Raw genomic sequence first — 14,869 nt, 5'->3', positions numbered from 1 at the left:
TTGGTCAAAGTTCTCAAACTACACCTATTCCATGGAGGGTTCTCCTAGTGATCCCAGAATTCAAGATGTTCTAGGCTTTCATCAGACGGGTCTTGATCTACCTTTATCCTTAAGGGTTCAAGTTTCAGCTATCTCCGCTTTCACAGGTATATCCTGGGCTAGACACACCCTCGTCAGGCAATTCTTTAAAGGAGCTATGAGGCTAAGACCTCTAAGAAAACCAAGGTTCTCCAAGTGGGATCTTCCTCTAGTCTTGGACTTTTTCTCAGACTTTCGACACACAGACCAACTATCGATCGGTTTATTAGGATCCAAAGAACCATTCCTTACATTCTTCCCGGATCGTGTCGTATTGATCCCTATGTTAGGTTCTAAACCAAAGGTGTCATCGGTTTTTCATGAGAACCAGGAAATTGTCCTGCCCACTTTTCGGTCTTCTGAGAACTCTAATGCTCATCCTTTGGATGTCGGAGAAGTTTTAAAGCAATATCTGGAAGCTACAGCATCTTTTCGCCAATCTGATCATCTATTTGTTTCCTTTCATGGGAAAAACAAAGGAATGCGTGCTTCCTCCAGAACCATTGCGGCGTGGATCGTCCAAGCTATCCAAGGGGTTTATAAGGCGAAAGGATTGGCTCCTCCGGAAGCGGTAACCGCTCATTCTACTCGGAGCATTTCCACATCATGGGCGGCTGCCCAGCATGTTTCCCCAGATGTGATCTGTAAAGCGGTCTCTTGGTTGTCGTTAAACACATTTATGACACACTATTGCGTAGAACCGGCTTCTTTATCGTCGGTTAATTTTGGTTTACATGTTTTATCTGTTGACAATGTCAATTAAACCTTTTCTTTAACCAGCAATTGCCCACCCGAGTGTGTAGGGCTAGTCATTTCCCACACGTAGGCTGCCATGGAGTCTGTCAGGAAAAGGGAAAATTTATATGAAATACTTACCGTAATTTTCCTTTCCTGATGGACTCCATGGCAGCAGGAGTTCCCTCCCTTTGCTGGAGTAGGCTATATTACGGAACACAGTCTATGGTGAGAAGCAAAGCTTTATGGGAGTAGGGTCCTATGAGGTATGAGAGGCGGGATTAACCCACACGTAGGCTGTCATGGAGTACATCAGGAAAGGAAAATTACGGTAAGTATTTCATATAAATTTTCCCTTTTCCTGCAACCACAGGTTGCAGGAAATAATTGTCCTTGATTCCCCAATCAACACAGATAGTGATGATGCTGGAATCCCTCCTGCTGGGCCACTGTCCTCTCCCAGCGGGGCATAAGCTGTCCCCGCCAGGAGAAGACAGTGATTATCCCCAGCGGCTATAGCAGCCACTAGCGATAATCGCAAGAGAATCCGGTAGGCTGCTTGTACCCAAGCTGATCGATCAATCAACTTGGTGTATTCAGCCTGACCATAATGGGCCAGATTCTCAGAAGAGATACGACGGTGTATCTCAGGAAACACCGTCGTATCTCTGTTTTTGGCCCCGGGTATCTATGCGTATGATTCCTAGAATCATTTTCGCATAGATACGGCGTAGATCCGACAGGTGTAAGTCACTTACACCGTCGGATCTTAGATGTAATTCGACTCTGGCCGCTAGGTGGCGTTTACGTTCTGTTCTCTTTTGACTATGCAAGTGAGCCTGATACGCCGATTCACGAACGAATTTGCGCCGCGTCGTCGTCGTTTTCGTCGTTTCCGTAAGCGTAAGGTTACTCCTGCTATATGAGGGGTAACCTTACGCCAGTCCGCCGTATGCCATGTTAAGTATGGCGTCGGGTCAGCGTCGTCTTTTTCCGTCAGTTACATCGTTTTACTAAGTCGTCCGCGAATACGACTTTACGTCAATGACACTCACGTCGGCGTCATTGACGTTTTCCGTCGTGAGCTGGAGCATGCGCACTGGGCTATTTTTCCGCCCGGCGCATGCGCAGTTCGATCGGCGTGGGGGCGCGTTTAATTTGAATACAAGCCGCCCCCTTTGAATTATGCGGCCATACGCCGGTCCATTTACACTACGCTGCCGCAAATTACGGAGCAAGTGCTTGGAGAATACAGCATTTGCTCCAGTAAGTTGCGGTGGCGTGGTGTAAATGGCTTACACTACGCCGCCGCCGATTCTATGAGAATCTGGCCCTAAGGGTTCAAATCTAGGCCAGTTCCTGCTGAACTGGCCAAGATTCAAACTTTGTTTTTCTTTTTTTTTTTTTTATGATAAATTGAATCATCATAAGAATGACTGGTCCTGTTGCTAACATTTCTATTCTAATCTTAAAGAAAAACTTCACCCTTATCCTAAAAATTACAATTAGAAATGTTTACTAATGGAAATCTACACACAGATACTATAGATAACTGCAGGCTTTTTATTCTTTGCACATCCTATTTTAATTCCCCCCCCATTCTCCTCACTTCCGCCCAACGGCCATTAACCACTTCAGCCCCAGAGGATTTGGCTGCCAAATGATCGGACCACAAAAATTGCAATAAGGGTTTATTGATTGGTTTGTGCAAAAGTTATAGCGTCTACAAAATAGGGGTTAGTTTTATGGCATTTTTATTATTATTATTTTTTTTTTTACTAGTTATGGTGACGATCTGCGATATTTATCATGACTGCGACATTATGGCAGACACATTGGACACTTTTGACGCTATTTTGGGACCATTCACATTTATACAGCGATCAATGCTATAAAAATGCACTGTATTAATGTAACTGGCAGTGAAGGCGTTAACCACTAGGGGGCTAGGAAGGGGTTAAGTGTGTCTTAGGGATGTGTTCTAACTGTGTGGGCGCGGGGCTTACTGTGACACGACACTGATCACTACTCCCGATGAGAGGGAGCAGACGATCAGTCGAGGGACACTGGCGGACATCGAGTCCCAGTAGTCGGCAGATTCAAAGCAACGTACATGTACGTTGCTTTGCCTGCCCGTGCCATTCTGCCAACGAATAAGTGCGTGAGGCAGTCGGCAAGCAGTTAACTGGTTCCCGACCGGCTCCTGTAGATTTACATACCGCCCAACTTTTTGAGATGAGAATAAGTGGCACCTATCAGCAAAAGTATGCAGGCATAGGACACACCCCTTGCCACGCCCCCTTAAAGGAGAATTGTACACAAAACAAGATTGGTTAAACCCACAAGTGCTTTTTTTACCACTTCTATTTCTTTATATTGGCTTTTGGAACTTACAAATGCAGCAATTTAGAAATGGGATGAAAGATTTAGCACTGGAAAACACTTTCTTATAGATAAAAAGTGCATTGTATATAAATCACACCAAAATGAGGGACAAATGAGGAGGAATGAGGGACAGAGGGACATTGCTCCAAATCAGGGACAGTCCCTCGAAATCAGGGACAGTTGGGAGCTATGGTTTTACGTTGGCAGAATATATATGTCACTTTGAAATTCCTGCCACGAGCTCCGTGACCGTGCCCGCGGGACACGTGGACTCGATTTCCGCCGCTGTCCCGCGATCGGGTCACAGGGCTGCAGAACAGGGAAAGGCAAGTGTAAACATGCCTCTCCCCGTTCTGCTTAGTGACACTGTCACGAATTGTCTGTTTCCTGTGATGTCCGGGAACAGCGATCAGTGACATGGTCCCAAAAATTTGTCAAAAGTGTCCGATGTGTCTCCAGCGGCAATCGGGTCCGCGAGTCCCGCGGCCGCGGTCACTGAGCTTCGGACCGGGTCGCGTGCACGCGCCCGCGCGACCCCACAAGCTGGGCTTAAAGAGCCACGTACATGTAGCTCCTGCGACTTAGGATCCAACTTTTGAGACCCAAAGTCGCATGACATGTGAAATGCCATCTATCTCTATGAGAGACGTTCCAATTGACACTACTAAAGTCACTGAGACTTCAGAAAAGGTTCCTGCACTACTTTGATCAGATCTTGACACAGCTTACCAGAGAGTGTAAAAGTCTTATCAAAGCCACTTCAAAGTCGTACTCCAAAGTTGCACTGAAAATCACGCAATTTTGGAGTTGGCTAATGTGAATGGAGCTTTAAACCTGAAAAATGATGGGTTTCTATGCACAGCTGCACTAGATATTGCATGCTCTAGTTTTAGTAAATCCACCCATGATGTATTAAAATATGTTGAAATAAGCATTTTTATATTTCAATGACCTGTCCGTAATCAGCCTAAATTCTATGCACATTTTGAGAATCATGACTATATTTGGAGAAAAGCAGATTTCAACTAGTTTTTTTTTGTCCCCTTATTCCAGTACCTAGAGAAGGGATATGCAATTAGCGGACCCCCAGCTGTTGCAGAATTACACATCCCATGAGGTATAGCAAGACTCTGAGGCCTCGTACACACGGCCGAGGAACTCGACGGGCGAAACACATCGTTTTGCTCGTCGAGTTCCTTGTGAAGCCGCCGAGGATCTCGGCGAGCCAACTTTTCCCATTGCCGTTGGGGAAAAAGAAGACATGCTTTCTTTTTGGCCCGACAAGATCCTCGGCGGTTTCCTCATTGAAAAGTATACACACGACCGGTTTCCTCGGCAAAAAAAAAACCCAGCAAGCTTCTTGCTGGTTTTTGCCGAGAAACTCGGCCGTGTGTACGAGGCCTGACAGCCACAAACATGATACCCAGAGGCAGAGGCATGATGGGACTTGTAGTTTTGCAACAGCTGGAGGTCCGCTAATTGCATATCCCTAACCTAGAGTTAAATATCACATATCCATACTCAGTAGTGTATTTAGGTTTTGTGCTGCCCTAAACCTGACTAAACTCGTGCACCAATTTAAATATGACCCACCACTTCCTGTCAAGGCCACACCCCTTGCTGTTTAGACCCACCCTGAAATTTTCAAGTGGGGACACTAGTTCTGAGGGCCTGGGGGCAATGGATTCTCCTCATTTTCATAGATTTCCTCTCACTTCCTGTTTTTCTATGGGGCAGGAAATGAAGGGAAATCTCTGCAATGGGACAGGTATAGTAAAACATAAACTGACAGGGGACTAAGAAGATATAACCATGCCAATGGTGCAGCAGAAAACATATAGCACAATGAGGAAGGTTTGTGGTCCAGGATGATAGGAATGTCAAAATTAGAAGTGGCCGGCCGCCCACATAATGGAAGCAGTGCCCAGTCTACCCCATAAGACTGGCGCTATACTAACAGTGTAGCGCAAGTCGGCGGGGACTCTTTTCATGCTGCCCCCCCCCCCCTGCAAAGTGCTGCCCTAGGCCTGGGCCTTGTTGGCCTAGGCAAGGATACTAAATTTTCCTATCCAGTTATTTTGTTGTGTTTCTTTTGGTAACGGCTCTAAAAAAAATTGAACTGCAAGCTCATTAAAAATGTTTCTCCTAATTTCAGAACAAGAGAAAACAATCTGTGTTAATGAAGACTACAAGAGTTTAATTTTTAGAGATAAACATGACACAGAAACAAAGGTAAAGCTATGCTCCAATACATGATACAATGCAGCTGCTGTAAGATTTGGCAGGATGGATAGGGTCTGCCATCCTTATTGCACCACAGTAGGCCTTTGCATTTATTTTTCTTTTTTTTGGGTTTTGGAAGTTTCTAATTAATGACATTTTGTATTGTAGTCCAACAGGAACGACTAGGCAGTTCTGACAACACTGTGTGGGGTTTAGTGCAACAAAGGCTACCACTTAGGCAAAATAGTGAAAAAAATATATATAATCAACGTAATAAGCAATGTGATTGTGAAAATAAAAATAAAATAATCAATATAATAGCCTACTAATAGGCTTGACGTGATTGCTGCCCACGCCACTTACAGTGTATCCACTTGTGACTCTCAATAGGTAAACAACTAAATATGATAAATATAGTGTAGCTCAACCAAAAACTCATAAATCAAGTCCAAATATTAACAAAATTCCACCGTAGTAGAATTTTGTTAATATTTGGACTTGATTTATGAGTTTTTGGTTTTGCTACACTATATTTATCATACTTTGTTTATTGCCACTTAGGCAGATTTACTAACGGATTTAGGAATGATTCACTTCAATTGTCTAATCATGTAAAAAAAAAAAAAATCCCTGTTTATTGTGTTAACTTTCTCGAATCTTAGCGTATGTCAGCCTCACTGTATTGTTAGCTATTACCAGAAGTTATGGGGAATACTGGATATCTGGCAGATCGGCAGCTATTTTCTCAAATTTTGGGGGTATGATTTATGGGAAATGCACTGGTGTTCAGTCCAGAGCCATCTGTCAGTTTTTCAGAGGGATCCAGACTGAACCACAATGTATGTCTATGGATGGGCAGATGTAAACAGATGATCCTCCGTTTACATCAGCCTACATTCATACTGTATCTGTTTAGGTCTGTTTTTCTTTTTAACGAGAACACCGTTGATGGGTTTCTCTTTAATTATTGTTAGAATGATAAATTATGGTAAATTTCTCTGAAATAAAAACCTACAAGAAATTTTAAGTGTTAGTCAAATTCAGTCAAATTCTAATTATGTTTAAAGGGTTTGTAAATGATTTTTTTTTATCTTAATAGCTTCCTTTACCTTAATGCAGTGCTGTTTTCATGTCCTCATTGTTCGTTTTTGCTCTCAAGTTGCTGTAATTCTTCTCTGATCTTCACACTTCCTGGTTGTCTGTTTCCTGATAACCACAGTACTGGGAGCTTTCTCTCTGTGGTCACTAATCAAGGTGATGTGATTACTGTGTGTCTAGGTTCTAGTTTCGTTTTCCAAACCATCACTGCCCTGTATTGGCTCTGTGGCTCTGTACAGCAGAGAGGCAGGAAACAACATGCAAAAACGAAACTAGAAACTACAGGTACATTATATGATTGATTTTTTATCTATTTTTAATCGTTTTTAAAAGGAATCAGTTAACTATTATGTCTCTATACCCTGTAAACAGTTATTTCAGCAAAAAAACATTTTTTTATTTACAACTCCTTTAATTCTGCTCCCACCCTCATTCTAAGCCTAATATAAACTACCCTGCAAAGGAAAGATGCCTAAACTTACCTATTCTGAAGTTTCTTGGGTCTGGTCACATGATCTCTTTAGCAGCCGGTTTCCGTAAAGATGAGAGATCGCCGACAATGGCTGCAGAGCCTATGTGGTAATGTCTTCCATATGCTTACTATGGGGCATCTGTTGACAAGACTGAAGCGCCCTCAGAATAGGTAAGTATTGATATCTTTCCTTTCACAGGGTAGTTAGAATAGACTTAGAATGAGGGTGGGAGCAGGTTTAAGTATAGTTATGATTTGACTGAATTTCCACTTTAAAACATTTTTTGTCAGCTCATAGGATTCATCACAGCATAAAATAGATGTTCTGGGTAGGTATGCTGTCTGTGAGTGCAAATTCATGTTTAGATTGCACCTGTAAATATTACAGTAACAAATTATACAAAACAGCCTACAGCATTTTTAGAACAAGATAAACATACTAAAAGATGGAAATTTCAAATTAGTATATTTATGCTTGTCATATCAATACCGATTTACAATATGATGAATCTGTTTAAATTTTCTGTTTCTACCATTCTACTGAAAGAATTAACTATAGTTATAAAACTGTGTAGTTAGCAACAGCTACAAAATTACCTATGTCTTTCAGATTATATGTTTCTTATATATTATGCTGGTCCAGATGCAGATAAGAGGGAAAGAATTACTAAATGTTTACATATTTAAAGGAAAGTTCATGTTCGACACATATTTAAGTTTTTTCAACCCCGTGTTCATGCTTTTGCTCCCTCTCCTCCCAATTCCTTTCTCCCTGTGACAGTGGGCACTCTCCCCACGCCCGCCCACACAGCCGCATTATTAATTTACAGATTCCTGTAAATGAATAAACTACAAGTACCATCTTCCACTGTGGCAGAAGGACTTCTAGTTTTAGTGGGCTGCAAGGGGGGCACTGATGAGCGCTGTCGTACTCTACTGACATGTCCTCCAGCTTTCACAAAGAAAGTCTGTACAGAAGTATGGGCTGAAAGCCCATATTTTCTACAAAAATATGTGGATTGAATTTTTTTTTCTGTAAAGGTGAACTTAGCCTTTAAAGTGTAAGTTCACTTTCAGCAATATTTTCCAAAAATTCCCCTATGTAATTCCATACCCTCTGAATAGTACATACCAACACTGCTCCTAGCCCCTTGACCCCCCCCCCTCCATTCTTTCCTTTGCAGAACAAGCTGGACAATACAATTATGTTAAGCTCAGCTGAAGGAGAAGAGACCACCATGCGCCTACACACAATTTGAACTGCCTGGAGTGGTCGTTACTAAGCTTAGCTGTAGTAGGGGAGTGCACACCGCACACGTGCACAGTTTAAACAGCCCAGGACGGCTGCTAGGGGGCATATAATTGTAATGTTTTAGCCCATACTGCAAATGGCAGGACAGAGGAGGATTGTGGGGCTAGCGGGTTTTGTGGAGAGGCTCCCCAATAGCTGCATGTATAATGGTAGAATGTGCACCATTTAACACAGGAGGGGCAGTAGTATGAATTATTCAAAAGATATAGAATGACATAGGTGGATTTTTATAAAAAGCCTGCAAAAAATTAACTTACCCTTTTAATAAGCAAGTATTTACTGAAAGCAGTTATTATGGTCTTAAGTGGAGCATGTAGGGGGTATGATCTTTTTTTGGATTGCTAAGAGAGTTTTGGGCCTTGTGGCAGTTCTCCTCTACCCTATTCTGTCGCTATCTAATGATAGAAAAGATATTTGAATTATTTGTAGCTTTATACAGTAAGACAGCAATCCTAATTTACCTACGTGACAAATATGGTTTACTTTTAACTGACAGAATAATTTGCAAGAAAATAATTTGTATCCGTTTTGCGTTGTTTCAGGAATACCATTTTACTTTTGATGGTGTCTTCAATTTTAACATGGGACAGGTAAGCCCTAATATTATGTGTGTGTTAAATTAAAGCAGAACTCCACTGCATCTGAGCATTGCAAACCAAAAACACTATTTAATAATTTTTTTAACATTCAAAGCAAATCACCCATCCATCCGTGTCTACGTGCTTTATTTTGCTGAGAAATCATTTTGAAAAACACTTGAGTAAGGGCAGATGATTCATGTAGCAATTACTTCCTGTAAACCATCTGGCCTTAGCTTAGGTATACAGGCAGGAGGGTGTGCTTTGCTCAGAAAACCTCTCCTCCCCTCCTGAAGACTCCTTGGATGTATGACATCATTTGCCTAGGTCTGGAAACCAGAAGGTAACTGGAGAAATGTAAAAAAAAAGTTTAAAACAAGTGTAGCACTACCCCCACAGGAGCTGCTGAGTATTTCGGGTGGCATGTTACCTCTATTATCGTGGTGTCCAGAGTAGTAGAAGAGAGTTGAAAAAGTTCAATGTCCACACTTTACACTTATTTTTCTAGGATTTATTTGCCGAACTTGGTAAGAAAAGAAGAAATTGTTGGAGGGGTGGAAGGATAAATAGGTAGGTAGGTTCAGGTGCATAATCTCAATTAGGAAACACTCCTGCTTCCAGCAAACAGTTCTCGTAGCCACTCTAGCTAGAGTGGGTATTGCTCACAAGGATAGGTCCCTCTCACTGGCCTAGCTGCCATAATGGCGCACGGAATAAAGTACAGTCTCTGACACAGACCCTCCTTTATGAGGAGACGCTTTCGGTTCAGAATCCCCTGACACAGGATTCAGCACCCTGATCTCTCCAGATTAACTTCTGTAGAACTCAGATCTGACAGGCGATCAACATCAAGCCTCTCAGTACATGGTGCATCCTTCGATGAAGTTTCCAGGCCTTCTACCAAGATACCAGCCTCCTGCATGGTCATCTCCAGGATAGATCCTCCCCTGGCTTCCTTCATCAAGTGGCTTCCTCCCGCAGGACAGACAGCACAGGATCACCTTAAAGGCGCAGACCCAGTCTGACTACTGGGCCTACTTAACTAAACCACAACCCCGGACCAACGTGGTCCCGGAGCTAGGATTCAGGAGCACGTACCCCCGGCCAGGTGGGCCACGAGGCACGTGGGACGACGGACCGACGACACCGGTCCAATGGCGTCTGTCCCTTAAGTACCCCTCCCCAGCATGGACAACCACTCCCCCTATTCGCTGCTGAGGGAGACACCCAATACACCCTGACCCTGCTGCTGCCACCCTTGGCCTGGAATGGTAATAACACCCCTGGGTGAACACTGGTGGGTACTCCCAGCACAGCCATAGCTGGAACAGAGGCTAAATTGCCCATAATTACATTTGCCTGAGTCAATTAACAACTCAGGCCCCCTCTAAATTTAAAGCAGCACCTGTCCAACAGGAGCAGGCTGCTACACAAGTAATAATTATAACATTTTCTATCTATATACTAATGCTAACAGCATAATGATTAAAAATAGTCAATGGTGATTGAGAGAATGAAATTCTGCTTTTTAGTCAGGCAAAAAAAAAAAAATATAGTAGCTTATTCTCCTCTCCTTGTTCCAAGAGATTGGACATGTAGCAAAACCTTTTCTGCGTGTTTTTTGCTTTGCACCTAATAGTTCAGCACCGGAAGTGTCAAAATGCCTCCCCTCCACAGGGTTAACAAGAATAGATGCACAATTCATGTTTCATGACCTGAAAATGCTTATTGTCCGCGATGGCCTTTTTTGTGTTTGTACCCAACTTGGACAAAACTTTTATTATTGTTTTGTACAGACTAGGGAAGGGTTAGAATATTACTTCTTGTTTCTGTGTCCCCGTTGCCGAGATTTAACCTCCCTTCTTTTCCAGCCACAAGGGCAACAATTAACGGTACATTTCTCTGATTGAGGACAAGGAAAATCAAAAATAGCACATTTATTGTGGGGAGGAGTCAAACATTTGTCAGGTTTTTATTGCTGTCTGTGTTTTCAGTGGCATCCACACCCTCCCAATGATTTCCTTTTGTCACTGGGACAGATAATGAGAAGAAATCTCCTCAGTAAGGTACCACAATAATGAAAACTTGACAAAAGTTCTAAACCATAAATCAAAGTTCTGAATCAAACATTGACTGGGGATGCTTTAAAGGCTTGGAACAGATTTGTTGGCATAGGCTAGTGTCATTCAATTCTAGCCCTTAAGACCCCGTGTAGTGTGTATTGCTCAGTTATATCGTGAAGGTTTGCTGTGTTAGAGAACATCTAAAAAATGTATTGTGCCTGTGAAACACTCTGAAAATGTACATTGTTGTCCTGAATTCCTCCTGAAAAATAGCAGTGCACTTTCTGGTATGTGAAGGTGCTCAGGCACTCCTGACCTGTAGCCTCAGGAGATTTAGATGTCCGTTCTCAGGAAATCTCAAAGAAGATCACTTTTCTCTGAGTGCCTGTTCATGAAGTAGTGTAGATGTGTGCATCGCTTCTCCTTTTGAGGAGTGAAGTGATCTACAAACCCTTCGAACTGTGAACGCCTCCTGCTAATGTAATCTTGAGAGACATAGCAAGATTACAGTAACAGAAAATTTATACCGTTGTTGAGTTAGCGGGCATTCTCAGTACCTCATACTACACTGCAAATTATTAATAAAATAATAAAGTCCCTCTACACAGATACACTAATAATATGTATATACACATATTTTTATATATATATATTCATCTAAATAAACTTGTATGCCTGCAAATGCTCCGATACTAAAACCAGTAAAACCGATACCTTCAGAGTTGATTCACATATGTCCCGGCTGGTTTGCAGTGCAGTTTTTTTCTTTGTTTTTTGTTTATAACCTGTTTTACTAGTTTTGGGGTGTTTGTGATAGAGGGCTTTTTTGCTGTCTTGGGGGCTCTGACTGAGGAAGAAGGAAGTCAATAATCTTCCGCCTCAGTTCCTCAACGATTCTTTTTTCTCTCCCCCTCTGGGTTGGAGAATCTGTCAGGGAGAATTCACACATAGATTGCCAGTGAGATTCTGAGATCGCACCCTCACAAACTGGCCATTTCTGTCAATGACAGATCCTCTGTGTGCTGAGATGGTCAGCGGAGAACATGTTCTCTACTGGTCATCTCAGTTTCATAAACCACTAATTATCTGAGATGAGCTGCGAGTGAAATTTTGTGATTTTACTCCTTACTCTGTCTACTGTTTTACCCAGTGTACCTTGCTGGAGGCTCTGACATTATAAAGCAAAGCCCTGTCTTTACTAAGAAGGCCACCTCAATACAGAGATGCAGTGCAAGGCATGGTAAGTAAGACTTTGCAATGGGTAAGAGATCAGTTGCAAAAAGACCAAAGGAAACACTGGTGACTAATCCTTTGCCTGCCTTTCTTGGTTGCAGCTTCCAGAGTTTCATTTCTCTTCAATTGTTTGAACTGTTACATTAGTTATTTATGTATTACAGGTATTTATATAGTGCATTTATGCAGCACTTTACATATTGTACATTCACATCAGTCCTTGTCCTTACAATGACACTACACAACAAAAAACCCCAGTGTAGCGCCCTGGGGTTTAGTCAGGGAGCTCCTCACAAATTTACTTGCCAGGAGTAGTTACCCTAGTCAATTGCTAGAGACACATTGACTTCTCCCTAAGTTTGGCCTTGTTGCACTATTCTCTTCTACTGCTAGGTGGCCGGGTACTTGGTGGTACTAGATACGAGAAGGGCAATCAATACAAGATCAGGTTATGGGTATATAGGGTATCTCAGCCAATGGGCAGGGGTTTTCTTGAATGCCTTAGCCTGCTGGGAGAACCTATATATTCAGGTAAGGTCAGGTAATTATGTTCTGTGCCACTTGGATGGCTGTCTGGGTGGACGTGTGTCATACGCCCCAGGCTGCTAGGCTGGATATTGGACCTATCCTGGGGTTATCTGGCTGCCAGGCTGTGCGAGGGCCTATCCAGTAAGGGGGCAGCACAGGGTTGGGATTGTGGCTTGCAGTCCAACCATAAGTGACGGTTCTGCCGGCCAGAGAACCTGTCGAGGTCAGAGGTAGAAGGAAAGCTGTTGCTACTTAGGGACCAACCACCTTTACCAGGGACCACAGTGAGTAACTGAAGCAAGTACCGGAGCAGTATTCTCACCGAACGGGCACGGTGTAGATTTGGGAAACTTGATGATCAAGTCAGGGACCCAGCCAGCAGAGGTGAAGCTTGCAGAGCAGCCTTGTGAGTCAAGCCAGGGACTGATTAGCAGGGGTGAAGCTTGAGAAGTATCTGGAGTGCCAAGCTAAGGACCCAGCAGGGAAGCTTGGGTGACGCTTGAGGAAGATACCAGCGCAAAGCTTTGAGAAGCTCCAGGGATTCAGAGTCAGTGAATCAGAGTGTCCAGTGAGAGACCAGGAGCTCAAGGGGCTGAAGAACTACAGGTAGAAGTTGTAGTGAAGCAAAGAGGACTGTAACGATTTGTGTTCGGATCTGTTAAAGACTGTTGCCACAGGAGACAGCAATCCTGTACGTGCATATGTGGCGCCTTGCTGGGGGCCTTTCCCTGTACGACTGTCCTCCTATTAAAGTCTCAGAGTCTGCCAATTAAAATTGGAACTACTCAAGGGTGTCCTGGCCCTAACTCTCTTTCCCCCTCAAAATATAAAACGAACTGTTAAGAGAAATAAAACATCTTTTAAACCCAAGAAGTGTCTGGTGCCCAATATCTTTATCCACCTTACACCCATTATACACTACAACCCACTACATACAGAAGGATGTCAGCTATCTTTAGCCCTGATGGTTCTCATTAGACTAGAGGAGGCTAGAGACTTTGCTACAATAGTCATATTCAACTGGACTTGTTCTGTAATGCTGAAGAGGTTTTGATTCTCACCCAAGTAACATCATCTGTTTTAATATTGGGGCTAAATACTACTAGCTATACCATAGACCATATGGAAATGTTACGTTGTTTCAAATTACACTTACTACGAACCTGAGCAATTCAGATTGAGGATATAAAGAAAAAAAGAGAAAAGACTTGGTTACCTTCAGTGAAATATATAGTATATACAGCTGATGTTATACACAAATCATAACTTCTGCCATAAAATCCACGCATGGGCCTGCCCTTGCCGCCTCCTGAGTCTCCGTATTGGTCAATAATGTTTGTGATAGATCAAATGGGCAGGCTTGTGAGTTGGGATAGGGTCGGCCAAGCTTGCCCTCTCAATGAAAAATTTTGATTTTCTTTGAAATTCAGTAGCCAATGTTTTTGAATGCACGGATCACTTTGAAATGCAGTTTTCACAGAAGGTAACCTCTGCATGCTGTAACTTTTTACCAAGTGCTTGGTTTGGATTGCCCAGGCTTGTGATGGGGGTCACTGTGACGTCCATTTGAAGTTATTAACTCTATTAACGCTAATCTGTTTGTTGTAGGATAAGGTATTCTCAGAGCTCATTCAATCCATGCTGAACACCGTTACTTCTGGATACAATGTATCTATTCTTCTGTATGGTTCACGGAGTTGTAGCACCCAATTTCTGCATGGTGAAGATGGAAATCAGTTTGGATTAGTATATCAAGTAAGAGTGGTTAATGCTAACATTTGTTTTTCTAAATCCTCACTTTACTTAATTTTACATTTTGTAAAAAACAAGAAGGGTTTCATAATAAATGTATGCAGTGTCTACATTTTTAGATATTATTTTAGTAAATGGTGGTTGAAGTAAATTAGTTTGGGCCCAAAAACTAGCACAAGTATTCAAAGCTCTAAAATAGAAAAACACAATCAGTGATTATCTCGTTTCTGATCTGACCATAGTGAACAGAAAGCTGATTGTGTACTATGATTGTCCGCACTTCACATTGTCTACTGCTTCCAGGTGCCCATGGACTGTGGCGCATAGTTATTGCAATTCAACTCCAAACGTGCAGAGGTGCAGATAGCACAATGCAATACAATTCCCTCACAGAGGTAAATTCAGCATAAGC

The 14,869-nt window shown here is 42.5% G+C and overlaps 1 protein-coding gene across 1 annotated transcript in view; it reads left to right on the top strand.

Annotated features, from left to right (window-relative positions):
- The window catches only part of LOC120930478 (kinesin heavy chain-like), a 38,797-nt gene that overhangs the window by 11,614 nt on the left and 12,314 nt on the right, over positions 1 to 14,869 (top strand). The window contains exons 3-5 of the mRNA XM_040341658.1: positions 5,354 to 5,430; positions 8,846 to 8,893; positions 14,314 to 14,460. Of these exons, the coding sequence (XP_040197592.1) occupies positions 5,354 to 5,430; positions 8,846 to 8,893; positions 14,314 to 14,460 (272 nt within the window). The remainder of the gene's footprint in view (positions 1 to 5,353; positions 5,431 to 8,845; positions 8,894 to 14,313; positions 14,461 to 14,869) is intronic.

Source organism: Rana temporaria, chromosome 3, assembly GCF_905171775.1.
Source record: "Rana temporaria chromosome 3, aRanTem1.1, whole genome shotgun sequence".
In the NCBI taxonomy this organism is placed as follows: Eukaryota; Metazoa; Chordata; class Amphibia; order Anura; family Ranidae; genus Rana; species Rana temporaria.
The sequence above is the reverse complement of the archived record's forward strand: the minus strand, read 5'-3'. Positions and strand labels throughout refer to the sequence as shown.